Source organism: Ascaphus truei, chromosome 3, assembly GCF_040206685.1.
Source record: "Ascaphus truei isolate aAscTru1 chromosome 3, aAscTru1.hap1, whole genome shotgun sequence".
Classification (NCBI taxonomy): Eukaryota; Metazoa; Chordata; class Amphibia; order Anura; family Ascaphidae; genus Ascaphus; species Ascaphus truei.
Window position 1 is genome coordinate 387,791,294 of NC_134485.1, and position 24,893 is coordinate 387,816,186.

The 24,893-nt window shown below is 46.7% G+C and overlaps 1 protein-coding gene across 3 annotated transcripts in view; it reads right to left on the bottom strand.

Moving 5' to 3' along the window:
- LOC142490304 (matrix metalloproteinase-18-like) overlaps positions 1–24,893 on the bottom strand; it is a 108,527-nt gene that overhangs the window by 68,853 nt on the left and 14,781 nt on the right. For all 3 annotated transcript variants that reach the window (XR_012800026.1, XM_075592414.1, XM_075592413.1), the window contains exon 3: positions 6,736–6,884. Coding sequence is in view for 2 of the 3 variants with exons in the window: in XM_075592414.1 (XP_075448529.1) it covers positions 6,736–6,884 (149 nt within the window). In the remaining variant the exon portion in view is untranslated. The remainder of the gene's footprint in view (positions 1–6,735; positions 6,885–24,893) is intronic.

Sequence of the window (24,893 nt, forward strand, 5' to 3'; positions counted from 1 at the left end):
GATACCTTATCCTATAGCTATACTTACTTTTTGATCCAGAGGAAAGCAAACAAAAAACCCCAGTGTCATATCATCCAATGATATCTCATAAGGGGAAAAATACATTCCTTCCTGACTCCAAGAATTGGCAATCGGATTACTCCCTGGATCAACATCCTTCCCATGTTTATTTATTTGGTATATCCTTGTATACCAAACCCCTTCTAAAAAGATGTCCAACCTTTTTTTTTTTAACAAATCTATTGTATCTGCTATAACAGCCTCCATGGGTAATACATTCCACATTTTAATTGCCCTTATAGTAAAGAACCCTTTCCTTTGTTGCTGGTGAAATCTCCTTTTCTCCAACCTTAAGGGATGACTCGAGTCCTCTGTACTGCTCTTGGGATGAATAGATCTTTTGAAAGCTCCTTGTACTGTCCCCGAATATAGTTGTATATAGTTATCATATCACCTCTTAGACACCTCTTTTCTAATGTGCAACCACATGTATTTGGTAACACCAAACATCGGAGACGGCTTAAAGCAACAATACTGGCGAAACCACAACTTTCTGGAATTTCAATGTCTGGAATTACGGTAAAAATGACTGAGAATAAATTAAATCAATGAGGTTGAGTGCATGTGAATTATGACAATATAAGTTCAAACACAAATAAATGAACTACTCACAGTATATCTTATATTACAAAAAGTGAACCATTTCCACTACACTGCTCTGGATTACGGATGTACTATAATACACTTTAAGCTGCAGTTAAAGCTGTCAATAAAAAAATAAAAAAATCATTATTTGCATCACCCTTAGCTGTTGCTGAATAGCTTTCTGTGTGATCAGAGATCCTGCGTTGTGCCTACGATGTGCCTGCCCGGATTCGTGCCGAGACAGTGCTTAAGGAGATCAACCCTGGAACCTGATTGATGGAGAGGCTCCGTGACATCATCTGCCACTCGAACACGGAAGTAATACACTGTGGTGAACGCCGGTCGGTCTATTATTCAGCATGACGTTCGCCAGCACCACAGGACCCAGAGTGGTCAAATCGCCAGTTTTACTTTGGGAGCATGTGAGTTTCGTGATCTCCTTGCTATACTTTTTTTTTGTAATAAATTGTGTTGCATTATATTTTTCTTTTTCTCTCCCTTATATATTACACTGACAGTACCTGCTGCATCTTACCAGATTCCTGTTTTGATCATCACTTTATTATCCGAGGGGAGTTCTTTTGCGCTATGTTTACTTTTTATGACATTATTTGCATCAATACCAGCTACTGACAAGTGATTAGCTAAGCTACTGATCGATTCGTTCTCCTGTTATCGATTGCTGAAATTCGGCTGGGGGTTCACTAAACACATCTTGACTGTTGAGGAATATCATGTGACCAGGCAGGCACTAGATTCAATTGGTTCACTGCTAGAGAGGGCAGAGCTCAAGAAGGTGATGCTGCTTCAGGAAGGGAAGGGGGTGTGACTTTGTATATGGTTGCTATAGGAACAAAAAAATTTGGGGGGGGGGAAATGCTACAGGTACATTCTCATAGTACAGAACTGATTTATTTAAAAAAAAATACACATGTAGGATATTGCTTGAACTGTAGCTTTGAACTAAACAAAATTAGAAATACAATACATTATTGACACATTATTACATTGTTGTAATGAGTAGCAATGTATCCAGTTTGAACTTGATGAAGAATATGATAACATTATGATAAAGAGAAAAGAGACTTTGGGGTCTATGATATAAGCCTCAATAAGCCACTTATCAAGGCCTTTTCGCCAAAAAGGACTACTGCTATTCAGTGAGCCTCGATAAGTTGCCAATAAAAGGCTTTTTCTGAATATTTTATTTCCAAAAATAAAATCGCCAGACGAGCCGAGAAAAGCCACTTATCTCTAGGTTATCGGGGCTAATCAAGGCTCTAGAATGGCGATTTCCTCTAAAATTCCTCCCGCCAGGAAAAGTTGTCAATAAGGTGGTGAGAACCTGCCGCTAAGGCGGTGAAAGGGGACTCAGAAAAAGAAAATCATATTTCCTGTATTGGATTGATGCCAGGAGTCTCCGGAGCTGATACCCGGCAACTTCATTAACTTAGCTGCTACCGCTAAGGCAATAACCCCTAATAACCTAATAATATTGCTAAGGCAATAACCGCTAAGCTTAACCCCTCCCACTACCCACCCACCAAGTGCCGAATACCCCCTTCATACAATACCCCCTACCCACAATATTCCTTAAAAACACAACACTAATACCCAACTCCTCTAACCCCAGGTGATTGATACCAGAGGCCGCGGGTCTGGGGGTCCTTAGGTGGTACCCGCGGGCATCTGGGGGTCCTCAGGTGGTCCCCACAGGTGTCTAGGGGCCATTGAGTGGTCCCTGTAGGTGTCTGGGGGCCGTTGCCAGAAAGAATACAAGAAAAAATATAATCTAATAACCCCTAACCACTTAATCACCTTAGCAGTTAATAACAGCTACAGTAATTAAGGGGTTAACTTACCCTCCCTCGCTACAAACCCGGGAGGCCTAACCACCCATCCCGGGACCACTATACCCACCCTGTACCCATTGATTGGCATAGTGGTACATCATACCCATATAATATGGCCATGATAAACCACTATAGTAGTCAATGGTCACCCAAATAAAGAAGCATGAAGGCCAAAAATACACAATAATAAAAGATATACACACGTACCTAAACACCCCAATTAAAAATGGTTAATAGCTTAATTAATAATTAGTGCTTTTATTTATTTTAAATGTATTTTGGTTGTTTGCTTGTATTTATTTCTGGTATTTCTTTTGTGGTTTGATTTTGAATAATGTGATTTCTTTGGTGTTTAAATGGTTAATTCTGGTTTCATTTGGTATTTGCTTTATTGATTGCTGGTAATTTTGTTGTGTTTACTTGTTTATTGTTGTTTATTTGGTGATTGTTTTGATTAAATTTCATATTGTTGATGGTTGTTTATTTTTGAGGCTGACTATTGACTGTCAAAGTCGTAAATCATGCCTATATGAGGTACCACTGTGACAATAAATTAAATTAAATGACCCTTTTTACAAGAGATATATAGGTATTGCACTGTGTATTTTTGTCACATTGGAAGTAGCTTTGTGCATTTGTGTTTTTTTGATGTATATATTTTAGCCACGCCCACTAGCACTCCTTTTGACACTTATATGCATATATATATATTATGTGGTAATGGTTGGGGTTTCTCAGAACTTGTTGGGAATCTGTGTATTTTGTTAATTGTGTGCAGCTGGTCTCAGTTGCTTATGGGAGGGTAGTCGCCCCTCCCCCCAAGGTTTAAGCTTGCCCCACCCCACTTTCCAAGTTGGCAGGTCAGTTTCAATTTGCCAGGTTATGACAGATCCAATGTGATAATTCTTCCTGTAATTATACAGGTAAATAAGAATTTTAACCCAGGTGAGTGTTAGGACCTGCTTCGGTCATGCCTTGTAAGTGGTAGCAGGCTTAAGGCGCTTTGGCCAAAGGGTTAAACTAAATGACCCTTTTTACAAGAGATATGTAGGTATTGCACTGTGTATTTTTGTCACATTGGAAGTAGCTTTGGACATTTTTGTTTTTTGTTGTATACAAGAAACAAAGTAAGCAGGTTTTCTTTTCATGTAGCTGGTTGTGGCAGGTTCAATGCCAGGACCATCCTGCCACCCTGCCTCTAATGATCGAGGTAAATAAGGATTTTAATCAGTTAGTGTTAGGACCTGCGAACTGGTCTTGCCTTGAAAGTGGCTTGCAGGCTTTTACGCTTTGGCCAAAGGGTTAACTAAATTACCCTTTTTCAAGAGATATATAGGTATTTCACTGTGAATTTTTGTTTCATTGGATGTTGCTCTGGACTTCTTTGTTTCTTGTTTTATACAATTTGCCACGCCAAGCAGCACTCCTTTTGACATATACTGTATATATATTGTAGTAATTTTGGGGGGTTTCTGGGAGCTTGCTGGGTATCTGTGTGTTTACTAACATAGGCCCCTTTGTGTTTACTGTATCCAAATACATTAAAGTAGTAAAACAATGTATCAGGTCAGCTCAACACCTCCTTACCCAACAACAATGGTATCTGCCAACAAAAATGGTACCCCCCAAAACAATGGTTCTCCCCAACTACAATGGTACTCTCCAACAACAACAACAAAAAGTAGATGTTAAAATGTCTCCCAGAATAGCTCTTAAAACCTAAAACGTGTTTACTTGTCCCCTAGAGTGTGTCCCTGTTTATATCTGAGGAATGAGGACATATTTTATAAAGGATATTCTAATCTCATTGTATATTTCTCTGGTAACATATTTCATAGATATACTGTGTACAATAAGTAATTAAAACATACTGTGTACAGTAACAGGCCACCTCTCTAGATAAACAAAGTAGATAAGTAGATAGTCTTCCAAGGAGAAATTCATTTCTCTCTGTCTCAAGCAGCAAGATAAGTGTTTGTTGGAAATAAGTTCCACAGTTTTTCCCAGTCAATCATTTAATTTTTTTTTAAAAACTAAAAATACTTAGGGACCTATGCACTAAGCTCCGGTGGTTTTTAAATCTCTATTTTTGACAGCATTGCTATCACGGTATGTAGAAAGCCCTGAATACCAGTGATAGCAACATTTGCAAAAATGGAGAGTAGCCGACGACGTGAAGATTGCTCCTCTGAAAAGGGCTCACCCGGTGAGTTCTTTCTGCTGCAGAGAGAGCCGCCTCTCCCTGCGCAAATCTCACCCAAATTTTTTTCAATTTTTTTATTACTAGTGTAATAGCAAAGGGGTCTCCGGAGCAGGACAGTGTTGATTTCAGGTCCAGGGATCTCTTACTTCCCGATGTACAGGCCACATTATGTCACGTGACATGGGACATTAAAATGCATAGGAGGGCACCCCATAACGGTGCCTGTATCTCGGGAAGTAGGGTGTACCGGGACCTCAAATCAAAGTGGGTCTGCTCTGGAGACACCCGGCTACAATACACTAGTAATAAAACCCTAATTAAAAATGTAACACATTCGTTACCGTAGCGGCTATCTGCTACAGTAATGAAGCTCCTTTAATGTAATTTTTATTAATAGTGTGCTGGAGCAGAGGGTCTCCTGAGCTGAAGCACTTTGATTTCAGCCTTAGCGACCCCCTGCTTCCCGAGTTACAGGCCCCGTTATGGGGCATCAGGTGCCAGTATTGCCGTGTCACGTGATCGGGGGATTTAAATAATGAAGGAGATACCGGCACCTTATATCTGGGCCTGTAACTTGGGTCCCCGAGGCTGAAATTAATGCGTTTCAGCTCAGGAGATCCCCTCCTCCTGCACACTATTAATAAAAATGTAATTAAAGCAGCTTCATTACCTTTGTGGATAGCTGCTCAGCCAATGAAAGGGTTAAGGCATAATACCAGTTTTATTGAGGGCAGAGGGTGTGAGTGAAGTGGGTACTTGACCCTTCTCTCACCCCCTCTGCCCCCAATAAACATTACAATATGTACAGAACACCAATACACAACCCACCCCATGTGCCCCTACATTAAACCACAATTTATTTTTCTATACACAGGATTGATACCAGTGGCCAACGGTGGTCACCACGGGTGTCTGTGGGCCTCCAGGTGGTCCCTGTGGGTGTCCGGGGACCCAACATGGTCCCCGCGGGTGTCTGGGGGTCCTCGGGTGGTCACCATGGGTGTCTGGGGGCCCTCGGTGGTCCCTATGGGTGTCCGGGGGTCCTCGGGTGGTCCCTGTGGGTGTCTGGGGTCCTCAGGTTGTCCCCATTGGTGTACAAGGGTCCTCGGGTGGTCCCCGCTTGTCCCTGCTGGCCTGCGGTACCAATACTGTATCCCAAAAAAAATAATTGGCAGACATTGCAATAAATACACCTCCCCCCAACACATACAGTACAGTAATTGGCAAAATAACTATTATCCAGATATGGATAATAGCTCATTTGCCCATTATTAAATCAAACATTAGCCAGGCAGCAGAAATAAAGTTAAAAAAAATTCTACTTACCCCTGCCATTATGAAGGGCGTCCTCATCAGCATACTGCAGGGCATGTCCTTTGTTGCCAGAAAGAATACATACAAAAATACAATCTAATGGCCCCTAACCCCTTAATCACCTTAGCGGTTAATAACCGCTATAATAATTAAGAGATTAACCCACCATCCCCCATTACCAACCCGGTAGGCTTATCACCCACCAACAGCGAAGAGAGGTGCCTGCTGCAGTGGGGGAGGAAACCTGGGGCCCAGCAACCAGACACAGAGCGGTGCCGGGACAGCTGGGGCCTGGCCAGAGGTCAGGTCCAACTGTCAGCAACGGCCGTCCGGACGGCCAGGCCCCCACAGCCTCCAGGACAACTGCCTCCCCCCCCCCTGTCGACGGTACTGATTATAATAACTAGGTACAGAGAGGATGCATTTCCAAGATTTCACTATCCTCATTAAATCACATTCACAATGATAGCACAAGATGCATCCCATTCAAATTAATGGGACTAACATTTTCCCCAACAGGAGGCAGTGGTTTTACTGCATATTTAATTATTCAATAGGGGTTTTGTGTTCTACACATCACATCATATAGAACAGTATATCTCTACTTTGTGCAGCACTTCAACCCCCGATGTAAAGCCTCATATCCAATCTTAAGTATTTGGATTGATCCACCATGTACTGTATATTGAACATATTATCAAAAACAGTTACAATTATTACCTCCCGCTGCAAAAAACATCTCAATATCAGACGTTTCATTATAGAATCTTGTGAATTTCAGGGTTGTCACATCACTCCAAACTTGTAAAGCTCTCTTGATTGATCTTTCTACATCAGCCTGGGCCATGTCAGGTGTGAAGTTCAAAATTCTTAGAGGAAACAAAGTGATAGTTATATTATTTGAGCGGTGCATTAACAGTGAGCATCAACAATATTTTTGATATTCTTCTAGTTTATTACAAAATCTTCTGGTAATACAGAGGTGTTCAGTACAGTGTAGGATGGACCTGTGATGGATTTTTAACTGTATTGTGTGGTATGTTGCAGGTTCAAGTTGCAGCAAGAGGATTAAAGAAACATATTTATCTGTGACATAATGACATTTATAACTCCCCCCCGCCCCTAAAATATTCATGACACTTAAAAACCTAGTACACAAAACCGCCATACAGTATATGTAACACAAGTGGTTATAGGAACTACATTTAATTTCCTCAGCAAACAAGCCCCCCCCCCCCTAAAAAAAACCAGGAACTATGAAATGTCCTTTAAAAATATAACAATTCCAGTAAAGTTCTACAAATGTGTGGCTTGCTTCACTGTTTAGTAATCTGCACAATGTCCAGGACTTAAGTATCTAAATATTTGTAAAAAGTCACGGGAGACCAGTTCTTATAACACCTTTAACCTTCCGGGATCAATTGATTAGGCTGGACAAGATAGTAGAATAAAATGGGTTTACTCTGGTGAGACCAGCAGACATACCTGTACAATGAAACACAAAATACAGTAAATACACACTAAACTGGGGGCCTGGGGTAAGTTTCTAGCCTCACTAGGTACAGGGTGTCTGCTTAAGAAGGCTTACATTGTCCACTCCATATCCAGGAACACCATGGTTCTCTTTTGGGGAGAGAAACCTGGCTTTCCCCACTGACCACGACTTACTGTAGATGGAATGTAGAACTTGGCACTGATCTGAGAACTTGCACTCATCTAAGCTTTGTTTCTCTGACAACTCCGTGCCTAGTCATTTGCTGTTCAGAGCAAAGCACTTTTTAAAAGCCCTCCAGCGCCTCACTGGACCAAGTCTCAAGATAGTCTGGTTCTCTGATTGGCCAGTCCTATGTTCAACATGGAGAAAGGGCTGCCGACCAGTCAGAGAACGGATCGTAACTGCAACAGCCAATCCGAGCTGGGGGCTCATCTAGCTGCACGCATCAGAGGAGGGGGTGTATCGAGTAAGCTCAGGATGCCGGCAAGTGGGAAATTCGAACTGGCCAATGGGAACCATGCCTACCAGCAACGGTTTCCCTTGCCAGCCCTATACCTCCCGCTGGGTAGGCTCCATCAAGTCTAGGAGAACAAAGAGTCTCCCCCACGGGTAGCCTTTGTCTCCAGACCCAGTCCTTCGCCCTTCCCCGCTCACCAAACGTTCTGACAGATTTCAACTTCCCTTCTCATCTTTGATCTCGTATCTCTATGCAGACATCCTGGCTGCTCCTCAGATTACCAGGACTGTCTGTATGCATACACTTACCTGCAGACCAGATGCGGTCTGCGGGTAAAATGTGGGGGACAACTGGTATTTTTGCCCCCCCCAACTTTGTACACATGTTTTGAACACATTTCCACACAAATATCCTCCTTTAAACTACCACTCCTGAAATCCCAGGTTTATTGAAAGTCATTATGCTTATTATACATACAGTGTACCCTGCGTATGGTGCTTCTAAGGAACCGGGGACCCACAGTTTTCAGGGTAACCAGTTGTGCTTCACCTTTATTATGAACTGGCTACCCCTACCGCCACAGGCAAATCTGGAGCATTTGGACACCTGGATTATACAGAAGTAGCAGACGTTATTGCAGAATAATGCGTGTTTGAACACGTTATCACTTGATTTACCAGCTCTCCTGCACAGCACACAGTCTCCTGCACTGCATGGGTAAGTGCTGCTGTGGGGCTGTCGCTTTGATGCCAGGCTCAGGGAGAGCTGGGAGAGTTATCCCAGCTATCCCCCTCCGACGGACGCGGAGTTTCTGACCGCAACGGCCATTTTGTTTTATTTTTAAATCGCGATCCGGGTTATAACGCGGTCAGTTCGGGTGGACCCCCAAGGACTGCGTTATAATGGGGTTCAGCTGTATCTCTAGAAATTGATTTGGGGGGGGGGTCTATACAGAAAGGTAAGTGAACATGGAAATTGAACGAGTCTTTACTAAAAAACAGTAATGCAGTATTAGTGATTGAGGATGCTCTTAAAAATTATTTAGCAGAAACTAATGTAGGGAATATATCGCCGGCAATACTGTGGGAAGCTCATAAAAGTGTCATAAGGGGAGTGTTCATTCAGCAAGCCTCCCCCAGGAAAAACTAAGAGAAATTATAAAATTAAGCAAGTTAATCAGCAGATAAGGAGATAGTGCCGGAACTAATTACAGATAGAGGAAAATTCAATTTGTTAGCAACTCAAAAAATAGAAAAGTAATTTACTTGGCTTAAACTTAAATATTATGAGAAAGGTAATAAGATGGATAGACTGTTAGACAATCAGTTAAAGCAGATGCAGAGCAAAATTCGGAAGCAGGATGGGGTAGTGTCACAGGATGCAAAAGTTATTAAAGAAGAGTTTAGACTATTCTATGAGAAATTATACAATATAGAAGCCATGCAAAATAGGAACCAGGAACATATAGAGGGAGATATCGAATTATTTATGAAGCATATTCAAACCAGAAAAATTTCACCTGAGGCAAGAGATTAACTTGATGCGGTTATAACGTGGGAAGAGATAGAAAAAGTGGTGAAAGATCTACCTAATGGGAAAAGTTCCGGCCCTGACGGACTACCACATACATACTATAAAACCTTTGCTAACTCTCATATAGTAAATATTTAGGGCATGTTTAACACTTTAAGAGTCTCAGGAAACCTATCCCAATATACAGTATGTCAGAAGTCAATATAACGGTTATCCCTAAGCCAGATAAGGATAAATTAATTTGTGCAAGCTATCGCCCAATATCACTTATAAATGTAGATTTATTGCCAAAATTTTAGCGAACAGACAATGAATATTTGCCGGATCTGGTGAAGGGTGATCAAACCGGATTTATACCAAAAAGGGAAGCCAAGGATAACACTAGAGGAATTATAAATATACTGACCCAGATTAATAAAACACAGACTCCAGCTATGATATTATCTATAGATACAGAAAAAGCATTCGATAGAGTGCAATGGAATTTTGTGTTTAAAATGCTGGAACATATAGGAACGGGAGACATGTTTAGGCAGTATATAAAGGGATTATATAGTAATCCGTCAGCAAAGGTCAAGGTAAATGGGCAAGTCTCAAACTTATTTAAAATATTTAATGGTACGAGACAGGAATGCCCTTTTCCCGTTGATTTTTGCATGAATAATGGAGCCATTAGCAGAATCAATAAGGAATCATCCAGATATTGCGGGAGTTAAAATAGGTGAGAAAGAACATACAGTAGAGGCTACGTTTATTCTAACATTTGCCGTAAACTAGCCGGGTTACATTCTGGGTATGTGCTGGGTATGTGCTGGGTATGTTCTGGGCTAGTTTGAGGCACGTTTAAGGCATTTCTGCATTGACTAACGACCCATAGGATTAAAACAGCAGGGATCCCTGGCATTCCAATTCCGTTTGAATGGGACTGCCAGGGACCCCCACTGTTAATCTGATAGGCCATTAATCAATGCAGAAACGCTGGGGCTAGTTTAAGGAAAGTTTAAGGCATGTATTCAGAATGTACCTGGGTGTTTCCTGTTTTTTTTGGGGAATTGCCACTGGTTTTTGTTCGAATAAGAGTTGCCTCTACTGTAAGATCGCATTATATGTGGATGGTCTTCTGATAATAACAAACCCTCTGGTTTCGTTGCCAAGTATAATGAATGTTCTGGGAAAATATAGTTTAGCATCTAATTTTTAAATCAACTTAACAAAAACAGAGGCTCTAAACATAAGTCTTCCAGCAGAGTTGGCGGCCCAATTTAAAGAAAACTTCCCTTTCGAGTGGAAGAATTAGTGTATAAAATGTCTAGGTACAAATATAACACCAAAAGTAGATCTGTTCATGGCCAATTAGACTCCATTAGCAAAAAAATAGAAAACAAAGGTGGAATAAGAATATTATCTTGTGGGTAGGTAGAATTAATTGTATTAAAATGAATATATTGCCGAGGCTTATGTATTTATTCCAGACTATCCCTGTGAAAGTTTCCAAGCAATATATTACTTCGCTTCAAAGTAAAATTACAAAATGTATTTGGGAATTTAAAAAGCCAAGGACCAATACTAAAACGTTGCAAAGACATAAATCACAAGGTGGACTTGGGCAACCAAACATCAACAAATATTATCTCGCTACACAAGTGAATGCCCTTTTTGAATGGTTTCACTGTACTAGAAATAAACTCTGGGTGGAAATGGAAAATAATTATTTCAAGAAATAGATACAAAAAAGGCTCCATGGTTTAGGAAGACAGGCCGCACTAGAGGTCTGTACAAGTACCCCTCTTTTGACACAGCACTAAGTGCTTGGGACGAAATTTCTAAAGATGAGAGAATCTCCACGTTCCCATCCCCTCTAATTCCAATATGAGGGAAGCCTGATTTCCCCACAGGGCTCAACTCTGGAATATTTAAAAAGAGGAGTCAAGCGGGTGTAATTAGGCTTGGAGACCTGATGGATATGGGTAAGACCAGATGTTTTAAACACTTTCAGGACCAGTTAGAATTTAAAGAAGGAGAGATATGGCAATATATGCAAATTTTACATTATATGAACAAAAAAAATAAAATAAAATATAAGAAGGGTGCTGAATCCTTTTGAAACAGTGCTGTTTTTCGGGTTGCAGACAGGAACAATATATCGTATATGTAAGGAGGCAGGGGACTTGCCGCCCTCGGTGCGCCCTCTCCTTACCTCTCCAGTCTACCGCTGCTCCCTCTCTCAGTGCTCCACGGCGTCGGCTGCAGCGCGTCTATGCACCGCCCCTCGCTCCCCCGCAGCTATCTCTCATGCCGCTTTCACGCTCACTGAGCGCGCCCTTGATCAACTTACAGAGTGCGTGCCTCACAAGATAATTTATTCACCCAAATCTGCGATAGGCTCTGCCCACCAGGATCCAGGACACAGGCGCATATTTCCCACTGCCCAAGCTGCAGCAAGACAGGTTATTACCCCCTGCCCTATCACAGGAGGCTCCTTGGCTCACCTCTGCTCTGCCCCCTCCTCTGATTGGTCTCCCTCGCTTTATTACTCCTGTGATTCCTGTGCAACCTCGCTCTGCATAGTTTGTTTGCATTGTGCTGTTGGATACTGAGCCCAGCTCCCTCTTACGTTACAGATCTTGTTACCGAACCGGCTTGTCTTCCTACAATCTCTGGCTCATTGACCCCGGCTTCCACTCGACCTCGCTTACCACTCGGACCCCTCGAACTCGGTTCACGGACTCCTACGACTCGGACCTCTACTTCCCTCGACCCTTGGTTTCGGACTTCACTACGGTACCTTCTCTATGCCCGGATCTGGCAAGTACTACGACTAGCTCCTTGTTCCAATGGTCTTGGCCATGCTACCAGATCCACACTCTGGGCACGCTCTCACTACTGCGGGTGTGTGGTTACTCACTCTCCACCTCAGTACTGGGGGTTAGTCTGGTCTGCGGGCAGCATAGTATGACATTATGCAGAGCCCAACCAACGCAGACCCCCCCTCGACATGAACCAAATACTAACGGCCATGGCACAACACTGCCAGACTCTCGGAAAACAAGTAGCCACCCTCACGCAACAACTTTCTAACCTAACCTTCCAGAAAAATCCCCCCAGAGTACCACACACCCCGTGCCTTTCTCCACCCTTCCGTGATGGGGCTACTGCCTTCGTTCCTAAGATTTGTGCACCTAAATCATATTCTGGAGATCCACACGCCTGTCGAGGTTTCCTGACCCAATGTGAAATTCAATTTGAGCTGGCCCCTAGCCACTTCACCTCTGACCACTCCAAGTGGGCTATATTTTCTTTCTCCTGACAGGAAGCGCCTTGGCCTGGGCCACTCCCATCTGGGACGTACGCCCAGAGCTTACCAGGGACTACCCCTGCTTCAAAAGGGAATTTCAACAGGTGTTCGACACTCCGTCCCGCACGGATACGGCGGTCTATTCTTTGATGTACCTTACCCAAGGGCATAGGTCCGTAGCGAAATACGCCAGAATTCCGGACCATCGCGGCGGAGATTCGGTGGAACGAAGAAGACCTAGTAGCGGTATTCTGGCAGGTGCTGTCTGAGTCAGTGAAGGATGAACTCACGACTCAACCTCTATCTGAAACCTTAGAGGACCTGATTTCCCAGTGTACAGTATACGGGTGGACCAGCGCTTGCAAGAGAGACGTCCCGAACGCCAGCGTCCCAGGTTTGTCACGCCTGTATCCTTCCCGGTCCCTTCTATGCCTTTCAGGAAACCCCCGGCTATCTTACCACCCCAGATACTTTTGAACCAATGCAGATTGCAGCCAACAACTTGAGGGTGCAGAGAGATCTCGCCGAAGGAACGAGGGCCTTTGCTTTTACTGTGGATCCTCGGAACATCTGGTACGCGGTTGTCCCCTGAGGCCGGGAAACGAGCACTCCAAGTGAGTAATGTGGGGCTCTCCCTGGGTACTATCTCTTCTCGCCCCTTCTCCAAGGAAGAATTTCCCAAGAGGATTATGTTACGATTCTCCAAGAGGGTCGGAATTTCCACGTAACCACCTCCGCCTTCCTCAATTCTGGATCGGAAAGAAATTTCCTAGACCAGAATCTTGCCATCCAGAACAACATTCCGATGATCGAGAAGAGGTCTCCCATAGGCCTAGAGGCCATTGACGGACGCCCTCTGCAACCGGCCTTTGTCTCGTTAAAGAACCCTCTGCTCACCTTGTCCACGAGGGATGGTCATTGCAAGCTCCTCTCGTTCGATGTATTCCACTCCCCCACAGTCCAAGTTATTCTCGGTCTTCCCTGATTACAGAGACACAATCCGCGCATCGATTGGACGGATCAGTTACCCATTCAGTTGCAGACCTCATAGGGTCATCTCAGTCCTACTACGCTCCTTGCCGGGTTGGAAATACCTCCCACTCTTCCCTCCTCCCTTCCGGAGGCATACGCGGACTTTCTGGACGTCTTCAGTAAGACTCACTCCGACCTTTTACCTCCGCATCGCCCGTACAACTGCCCCATCGATCTGGTTCCAGGTACGATCCTTCCCAAATTCAAATCATATCCACTGTCTGTACCAGAGACCACAGCCATGGCGGAGTACATTCGGGAGAATCTCCAGAAAGAATTTATACGGCACTCCACCTCCTCAGCCGGCGCAGGGTTCTTCTTCGTGAAAAAGAAGGACAGACGCTCAGACCTTGTATCGATTACAGAGGCCTCAACTGCATAACGGTTAAGAATCGCAACCCTCTTTCACTCATCTCCGAGTTATTTGACAGACTACAAGGGGCCACCATTTTTTCTGAGCTCGATCTCAGGGGGGCTTAAAACCTCACCCGCATTCGAGAGGGGGACGAGTGGAAGACCGCCTTCAACACCCTTAGTGGCAACTACGAGTATCTGGTAATGCCCTTTGACCTATGCAACGCCCCAGCCGTTTTTCAGGACTTTATAAATGAGGTCTTCCGGGACATACTAAACGTCTTCGTAATCATCTACTTGGATGACATTCTTATCTTTTCCAAGACCCTCCAAGAGCACGTATTACACACCAGGCTCATTCTCGCCCGCCTTCGTCTCAATCACCTCTACGCCAAATTAGAGAAGTGTCTCTTCCATCAGAGGTCCACAGCCTTCTTAGGCTATATTATCTCTGACAAGGGGTTCAGTATGGATCCCAAAAAACTGAAGGCCATACTGGAATGGCCCCAGCCCAAGACGCTAAAATCCATTCAACACCTTCTCGGATTTTCCAATGACTACAGAAAATGTATTCGTAATTTTCCCACCAAAGTGGCCCCCATTACGGATCTCACCAAGAAAGGAGCCGACCCTTCCCTTTGGTCTTCCGAAGCCTCAGCTGCTTTCGAAACTTTTAAAAGAATCTTCGTTTCAGCACCTTTCCTTCGACATCCGGATACCTCCCTCCCTTTCACACTCGAGGTGAACACCTCAGACTCAGGAGCTGGTGCAGTGCTCTCCCAAAGAATAGGTCCTCAAGACAAACTACATCCGTGTAGATTTTTCTCAAAGAAATGTTCTCCGGCCGAGAAAAATTATGATGTCGGTAACAGGGAGCTTTTGGCCATCAAGGTGGCCCTTCTAGAATGGCGACATCTTCTAGAGGGTACCGGGGAACCTATCTCCATCCTCACGGACCATAAAAATCTTTTATACATCGAAGGAGCACGGCGGTTAGGGTTTCCGACAGGCTCGGTGGGTACTATTTTTCTCGAGGTTCAATTACGTCTTTTCTTATATACCTGGTACCAAGAATGTTAAAGCCGATGCCCTGTCTCTGCAATTCTCCCCAGAAGAGAGGTCGGAAGAGATCCCTGAAACCATCCTACCATCCAAATTTATCATTTCGGCAACCTCATTTGATGTCCTGGACAAAATCATCAAAGCTCAATCCCACATTCTCAGAGGTCTAGAGGTTCCGGGGGGTACTCTGTACGCATAACCGCAATTCTGGCGGAAAATCCTGGAGTTGGGCCATTCCTCCAGAACTGCTGTTCATCCTGGCTTTAAGAAAACCCTGGATCTCATCGGAAGAACCTTCTGGTGGCCCAAGATGGGGAAAGAGGTTCAGGAATTCACCAGTGCCTGCTCAGTATGTGCCCAAAGTAAGACTTCCCGACAAAAGCCTTCGGGTCTTCTGCTACCGTTACCCATCCCCGAACATCCATGGACACACATATCCATGGATTTCATAGTGGAACTCCCGTCCTCCAAGGGAATGCCTACTATCCTCGTCATTGTGGAAAGATTCCCTATACAGGCGCACTTCATCCCTCTCAAGGGTCTTCCCTCTTCTCCGGTTCTGGCGGACGTTTTCTCCAGGGAGGTCTTCAGACTTCACGGCATTTCCACGTCCATAGTGTCCGACAGGGGTTCACAATTCATCTCCAAATTCTGGTGGGCCTTCTCCAAGTCACTCGGTATTTTGCTCTCATTCTCCTCCGGCTCACACCCTCAAACCAATGGGCAGACCGAGAGGATGAACCAGAATCTGGAGCAGTACTTGAGATGTTTTGCTCAGCTGTGCAATAGACACATTGGCTGAACATAGCTTGCATTACTCTGTGTTTGCCTCTGCTGATCCTGCCTTGTCCCTGTCCTGTTGCCTTGCTTCCTAGATTAACCCCTTGTATACCGACCCAGGATATTGGGCAATTCACCAAGGAATTCAGATGTGTTTTTGACACCTCAGGTCATAAAATTACTGCTGCTCATCCCTTTTTCACATAATTCAGGGTATGCCTTGGAGTTACGGAAAATCGCTTCTGAGACAGGATAGAACAGTGAGGCTCTCTCTTCATCTTTTTGGCAGGGACTCTCACAACCTTTGAAGGATGAACTCACCCCGCAGGAGCACCCAGCTGACCTGGAGGAGCTTATTGCAGTCTGCATTCGGGTGGGCCAGCGTCTGCAGGGAAGGAAATCCGAGCGTTCACGTCATCGTCAGGTTATCGTTTGTTCATTCCTCTTTTCCAGAAAACCCTGCTGCGGATGTTCCAGAACCCATGCAATTAGGCGGCAACAAACTATCGCTCTCAGAGAAGCAGCGTCGTCGAGCGTCCGGTCTATTCCTCTGTAGCCCTGCTTCCTAATGAACGCAGGCCACTATCATATGCTGTATTACCTATAGGCTCACAGGGTCTGAGCCTCTGCCACGGAGAGCCTGGGGTACACACAATACTTATAACTTGGTGCAGCGCCTCCACCTGCGACAGCTTCCACCAGAGGGGAAGTGGGTCTTCGCAGGACTTATATACATTAAACACACACACAGCAGTGTACCGTAACCAATCAACTTTACTTGCAATATTCTCACACATATATCCACAGGTGTCCCTCCCTAGAGGAGACACTCTAATCAGCGTCCCGGAGAACGCCGACCCTCCCATCTCCCTCCACCGGGTGATCCCACCCCGTGTCCAGTTCCCTTGGGAATAGTCCTCCCACCCTCAAGTGAGTCAGATATATATATATACATGAGTGTGACTGCGCAGCCACTGTGTCCCGAATGAACGATGGTACCGTTGGTGCACTTGGAGAATTACGTGCCGGGTACTCCAGTACCCCGTGCTGCTACAAATCTTCGCAAAGGGTCAGCGAGTTGCAGATGTCGTCAGCTGTGGATGTCCAGGGCGATCCAACCCGGACACGTTGCGGCTTGCTAGCGGGGTCTGAGCCCAAACCTCCCGCCACTTAGAACTGTCCTGGTGATGATAGTGCGGCAATAAAGGGAACCAGAACCTCACTATGGCAAGTCCCTAGCTCCGCTTGTCTCTACTGGGACTCAGGGCCTAACTGGGCCTGGGGCATGTGGCCTACGTAGGGGGCGGTTGGCCTCCCCACACCGAAGCTCCATCTCCAATCAGCCAGCTCTGAACAATGTGCACGCAACCACCTCCTTTTCCTCCTTAACCTCGCAGCCCATTGGCTCAGCCCTATCACGGGGACCCACGGGGGTTGATGGAACCTGTGTCTCGCTACCTCCCTCCAATCGGAACTCTCCTCCTTCGTGGCTTTTCTTACTCTTGCCTGCGCATGCGCAACCTCTGGCTAGATTAAGTCTGCACTGGTGCCAACCATAACGTGGCGTCTTGCACGACGCGGAGCCTCATATCGGAGCGCTCCCTACCGCAGCATACCCGCCACCAACAACACAAGGGTGAGAAGGGGGAGTCCCGGCTACATCCTCCCCCCTGTGGATTCCAACGGCCCCTCTTGGACAACACTTTAACTGACACAACGTTATATATAATGGAATAATGCCTAATATACATTCCTCCCTAAATCAGCTTGTACATCTCGCTAAACATCACAATCACTGATTGCACTCAATTGCGAGCCCACTGCTGAGCCTCATAGTGGGGTGCCCCAACCTGATCGTAGGCCATCCTCATTGGAGGTTGCCCATTTCATGACTCCGCCTTAACGGCTGTTCGGTCACTCCCGTGGGAGAGTGACTGTCTGCGTCTGGTACTTTGAGTTCTTCCCTTGAGGGGATTGAGCTCTCTACTTGGTCATAAATTGGTAGGAAGCATGGGCTCAGCGGATCTAATACTGAATCTGCCGGGGCCACCTCCTGAGGTGAGCACTCCCTGAGCCCTTTACCCGAAGCTCCTCCGGGAGGTGCTCTCTGTTGAGGGCCCCTTTGAGAGGTTCCCTCTTGTGGATCTTCCGGAACATCGGAGTTCCCTGACTCTTCTTCTGATGACATTTCTCCATCCAATGGGGATGCCGGCCACTCCAAATCCCCCTCCTCTACTCGGGAAATAGGGAGCAAATGATTACGATGCCAGGTTTTCACCCGGCCCTCCGAGTCTTTGATGCGGTAGACCGGAAGACCGGGCATTTGAGAGGCTACTTCGTACACTCCCTCCCGCCATCTGTCGGCCAATTTATGTTTCCCTGGTACCCCCAGGTTACGGAGAAGTACTGCATCGCCCGGTTTAATGTCTCTGTGTTTCACCTTATGATCATACCGCCTTTTATTTCCGGCATTCAGTTTTTCAGTGGATCTTTTGGCTTGTACGTAGGCCCATTGCAGGTTCTCTTGTAATCTCTGCACATAGCGGAAATGGGTACTATTATGTACTCCATCAGTGGAAACTCTCAACTGAATGTCCACAGGCAGTCTAGCTTCCCGGCCATGAGAAAGTACGGCGAGAACCCAGTAGAATCGTGTCGTGTACAATTGTAAGCGTGGACTAGGGTTTCCATTCAGTCTTTTTTTCTCCTGTTAGCGTGCCTAACATGTCTAGTAGGGTACGGTTGAACCGTTCCGGAAGTGCATCCCCTTCAGGGTGGTAGGGCGTAGTACGGGACTTTTTGATATGTAAGAGGTTCAGCAGTTCTTTTATTAATTTGCTTTCGAAATCTCATCCTTGATCGGAGTGGAGGCGTTGAGGAAGCCCATAATGCATAAAATACTTCTCCCAGAGCACCTTGGCCACCGTAATGGCTTTTTGATCTTCGGTCGGGAAGGCCTGGGCGTAACGGGTGTAATGATCCGTAATGACCAGCACATTTCCTATGCCATGGCTATCAGGTTCGATGCATAGAAAGTCCATACAGACTAAGTCCATAGGCCCCGTACTCTTTAGGTGGCCCGTTGGGGCAGCCCTAGTGGGCAAGGTCTTGCACTGAATGCACCGCACACACCATCGACAGTGATGCTCTACTGCTTCTCTCATTTTTGTCCAGAAGAACCTCTCTCACTAGTCCAAAAGTCTTGTCTACACCCAAATGACCATGTTCGTCGTGTAGAGCTTTCAGCATTAAGTACTGCAGTCGTTTTGGTAGCACTAATTGTCATCTATTCGGGTGGTTATGATATTCTACAACTCGGTATAGCAAATTGTCTTGCATTTCAAATTTGTCCGCTTCCCACATCAGTATACCTCCTACATCCCCCGGAGCCTGTCGAAGGAGGGCCGGGCGATTGTGTCTGATAGCATAATGAATGGCCCCGGCTCCCCCGGCGACCAGGTCTTGTTCTTGATATCGTACCATATCTTTCCAGGCTATGATCTTGTCTGGTGTAACATGCATGCCACTGGGGTCGCGATAGGCTTTGGGTATAGCGTTTGAGGTACACCCCAGGGAGTCGGCCACTCGTAATTCAGAGAACGCCACTTGGTCATTAACTATGGCAGCGGTGCTACATAGGGCCCTTACTCCGGGTCCCGGGATTTCTTCCCATTGATCTTCATCGGGGGTAGTGGCCAACCCTGGTCGCCTAGACAGGGCGTCCGCTCCAATGTTCAAGGGGCCAGGCTTGTATTTCAATGTGAAATTGTAATTGAATAGAGCAGCCAGCCAACGATGGCCGGCCGCATCGAGTTTGGCGGAGGTCATGATGTAGGTGAGGGGATTATTGTCGGTCCGCACCTCGAACGACACACCGTACAGGTAGTCCCGAAGTTTGTCCACAATGGCCCACTTAAGGGCCAAGAACTCGAGTTTGTGCACGGGGTAATTCTGCTTGCTGGCAGTAAGACTGCGGCTGATATACGTGACGGATCGCAATCTCTCGGGATATTTTTGATGCAACACTGCTCCTAGGCCGCTCAGACTAGCATCCACATGTAGTATATATGGTTGTTCGGGGTTGGTGTAGGCCAGCACGGGAGCCACAGTCAGACTCTGTTTCAGGTCTCTAAAAGCTTGTTCACACTCGGGTATCCATTTGTCCCCGAAGGGCTGTCGGGCAGGGGTGGCCTTTCCGGCCCGTGTTCGCCGGATATATTTTGAGTAGGCCGTTGAGGGCTTTGGCCCGTGGGAGTACCCCTCCACAAATCTGCAATAGTAGCCGCAAAACCCCAGGAACGACCGCAACTCTCGCATTGTCAGGCCGGGGCCAGTTGACAACAGCTTCTATTTTGGCGGGGTCCGTGGCTATTCCCTCACCAGACACGATGTGTCCTACGTAAGTCACTGATGTCCGGCAGAACCGGCATTTATCCAAGGAGAGTTTCAGCCCTTCCTGTGCTAATCTATCAAGTACCATCAGGAGTCGAGCCTCATGATCTTCCAGGGTTTTCCCGAAAACTATGATGTTATCTAAATACACAAGGCATTCTCAGGGGTTCAAGTCCCCTAAAGTCTTTTCCATTAGCCGCTGGAAGGTGGCAGGCGCCCCACATATGCTTTGGGGCAAACGGGTGAATTGATAGAACCCTAGTGGGCAGACGAACACCGTCTTCTCTTGATCCTCTGGGCTCATGGGGACTTGGTAATAACCCAACCGAAGGTCCAGTACACTGAACCATTTACTCCCGTGTAGGGTATCCAGGATTTCTTCTATGCGGGGAAGATTATACTGGTCCGGTATCGTTCGATTGTTCAGCGTCCGGTAATCGACACATAATCTCACTGTCCCATTCTTCTTTCGCACGACTACTACAGTGGAGGCGTAAGGGCTTCGTGACTCTGTGACAATCCCGGGTTCTTCCATTTCATTGATAGCAGCCCGGACATCCTCTACGTCCCTAGAGGCGAGCCGATGGGAACGCTCCCGAAAGGGTTTTGCATCAGTCATCCGAATGGTGTGTTGGGCATTGCGACTACACCCCACATCCATCTCGCTGGTAGAGAACACTGATCGTCTTTTTTCTAGCTGTACTCGTAATCGTTCTTTCCAGGCCTCCGACAGTTCGGATGAGCCAAAGTCAAAGTCTAATGGCGTTCTGGGATCGTCCTCTCTGGTTGTCTGTACCTGCATGGCTTCGTCCACCGAGCTGACGGGATAAATTCTCCCTATCCGTTGGCCCACATCGATGGCCGTGGGGAAGGGCAAGATTCTGTACCATTACAAACATTCGACGGGGAATGGCGGCGGGCCAACTCCGGAATTCCGGTACTAGGCGATATCCTTGGCGGACATCTACTTCTGGGGTGCTTTCTAAAGAAACCTGCTGCTCCTCGTCTAATCGTTCAGCGTAGGCAGACCAGGCGGGGATCCTCTGCGTCTCTCCTGGCAAGAGTTTGGTCAAGGCTCCCCGCCCACAGAACAGCAGTCCGTAGTCCTCCGAGGGGGATTGAGGAGGAGCTGGGTCTGCCCGAACCAGCTGCAACTGTAGGCTGGACATGGGTAGTTCGTTAGTTTCGTGTAAGTAGGCCTGGATGACGGCTTGCACAATGTCAGCATTCGTACCGAGGATGATCGGGTACTTAGGTGTATCTTTGGGTTCGGGGCACACCAAGGCGTCCACATTCATGGGGTGAGATTTTCCCATGTTGAGCTGTTGTATCTCCAGGTCCACGGTCACCAGGCCGTCGATGGGGTAGTCATCATTACTTAGGCCTCGTACTTTGATATGTTCGGCGGGTCTCAGAGGCCGCTTCTGGAGAAGGCGATCATAGAATCCCCGATATATGATGGTGACTTGGGACCCCGTGTCTAGTAGGGCGGAGGAGTAGATACCGTCCACTAACACCCGGATCAATGCTACCGGTCCCACGCGGTTACCCTCTTCTGCAAAGTCTTCTCCATCTTGGGGGGACCCCGGAGTTTCTGTTCTGGCCGCATAAACCGCGCACACCATGGCCTGTGGCGTGAACTTCTTGGGCGACGGGCTCCGGTGACGAGATTCGCCCATCCGACAGTCGTAAGAGATGTGTCCTTTCTTTCCACGTTTGTAGCAGGACATATCCCGAGGGGTGGTACGGCGGTCATACGGAGGCGATGTCCATCCAGCGTATTTCGGCCTGTCGGGGCCGGGTTTGTCCGGTGGTTCCTCCTTCTTCTCAGCACTCCCTTTAGGTTTAGTGCTGCTGCTTGCCTTAGCCTTCTGAGGGGAGTGCAGCATCAGATGCAGTTGGATAAACGAGGGGGGGGTTCCCCTAGTGAGATGATCGCGAATCATGTTGGCTATAGGGTGAGTAGAACTGGACCCTCGTACATATTGCTTGTGGAGATATTCGTCCATCTGAGAGGCAGTCACATATTTATGATGCAGCAGAGGCCCGAGGGAGATTTGCACGTGGTGTATATATACAGACAGATCTTCCCCCTCATTTTGATTTATGGTATTGTATTTGGCCCACAAGGCGCCATCATCCTCTTTCTCACTTTAGGCTTCCACTAGGAACTCGATCATCATGCGAGAGGTTAGGTCGGGGTATTATTCTCGATGAATGCTGATCAAGGTGGACGCCGGGGGTCGCAAGCACTCCATGAGTCGTTGCCGTTTCACTACATCGGTGCAAGACCATTTTTCCATTACTCCCCTGGTGTGTTCCTTCAATGGATCTATCCCATCCTCTCCCATGGGCACAGGTAGCGTCCCCAAGAAGGCCTTTAACTTCCGGTAGCTTTGGGCATGGGTGGCTAATGTAAGTGCTTCTACTAGCGGCGGTAAGCTGGTGGGGGTTGTTAACTGGTCTATCATGTCATTGAGTTTCTATAGCATATCACTACGCACCCCTGCTTCCGCGGATGCGCTCAACCTGGGATAGCTGGATTCTGTCCGACAACTAGCCGCTTCGCTCGCGGGATAGTGAGCAAATGGGAGGGTGGGGTCGTCATGATCTAGTTCCCCCACAGGAAGGTCCCGAAGGGGGTAGACAAAAGGGCTACCACCAGGTGGGGCATTGGGCAGCGGCAGATATTGGGGAACAGCGGGTTCCAGTACTACTAGGTCTCGCTGGCAGTCCACTAGCAAGGTGTTCCATTTAGCATCTTCTATGAGTACATCTACCAGGCGGGGTTTGGCAAAACCCGGGAGCTGTCGCAAGGCCGTTTGCAAAGTCTCTAAGGGTAAGGCAATGGGTACTCGGGTCACAGATACGGCATGACGGGCAGGCGTGCGCATTTGGTGTGCCCAGTCGCGTATTTCCTGCCGGGACGGAAGGGCCATGGCGGCGGTAATTTAGTCTCGAGGGGGGGCACCCAGGACTAAGCTCTCAGCAGCGCCTCCAAATGTAGCCCTGCTTCCTATTGAACGCCGGCCACTATCATATGCTGTATTACCTATAGGCTCACAGGGTCTGAGCCTCTGCCACGGAGAGCCTGGGGTACACACAATACTTAGAACTTGGTGCAGCGCCTCCACCTGCAACAGCTTCCGCCAGAGGGGAAGTGGGTCTTCGCAGGACTTATATACCTTAAACACACACACAGCAGTGTACCATAACCAATCAACTTTACTTGCAATATTCTCACACATATATCCACAAGTGTCCCTCCCTAGAGAAGACACTCTAATCAGCGTCCCGGTGAACGCCGACCCTCCTGTCTCCCTCCACCGGGTGATCCCACCCCGTGTCCAGTTCCCTTGGGAATAGTCCTCCCACCCTCAAGTGAGTCAGATATATATATATACATGAGTGTGACTGCGCAGCCACTGTGTCCCGAATGAACGATGGTACTGTTGGTGCACTTGTAGAATTACCTGCCGGGTACTCCAGTACCCGGTGCTGCTACAAATCTTCGCAAAGGGTCAGCGAGTTGCAGATGTCGTCAGCCGTGGATGTCCATTGGCTCAGCCCTATCACGGGGACCCGCGGGGGTTGATGGGAACTGTGTCTCGCTACCTCCCTCCAATCGGAACTCTCCTCCTTCGCAGACTTTTCTTACTCTTGCCTGCGCATGCGCAACCTCTGGCTAGGTTAAGTCTGCACTGGTGCCAACCATAATATGGCGTCTTGCACGACAAGGAGCCTCCGTATCGGAGCGCTCCCTACCGCAGCGTACCCCCCCCCAACAACACAAGGGCGAGAAGGGGGGGTCCCGGCTACACCTCTATTGCGGTTATTCAGGCCATCTGGCTCTTCGTTGTCCTCTCAAGTCGGGAAACGTGAAATATAGTGATGTGGATACCAAAAAGCGCTCTTACCTATAAACAATATTGGAGTGTTGACTCCCAATATATCAAGAACTTGCTAGCTCTAATAGTGCCCAAATAATTTGTATCACAAATTGTGACTACAATCCTCCAAGACAATGATGGGTATAATTAATTAATTACTAACACTGCTCATATGGAGTGCCGCCTAATTGACAAACACGCAGTGAATCTCAAATACAAAACTACTAAAAAGTGTCCTTTGAAACCTAAATTCCTAATAACAACAACAGTGCTTGGGTAATAGGTGCTGGTGATTAAAGACTAACTAAAACCGCATGTGTTAATACCCAATGAAAAGTGCACAAAATATAACAATGTGACAAATTGCAAACACAAACAGTATTAAGCATATGTTGCTAAATCCCACCATGACACATATGAACAGATGGAATGGCAGCCAAAGGACAGTAAAAGAAGTCGTTTCAAAATTACTTGTACAGATAATATAACAATGAACACAAAGTCCTTGGTGCAGATAAGAGGTATAACTACCACTCCTGAACAGGTGTAGTATGACAGTCCATGTGAAAGAGTCTTTATAGTTGTTTC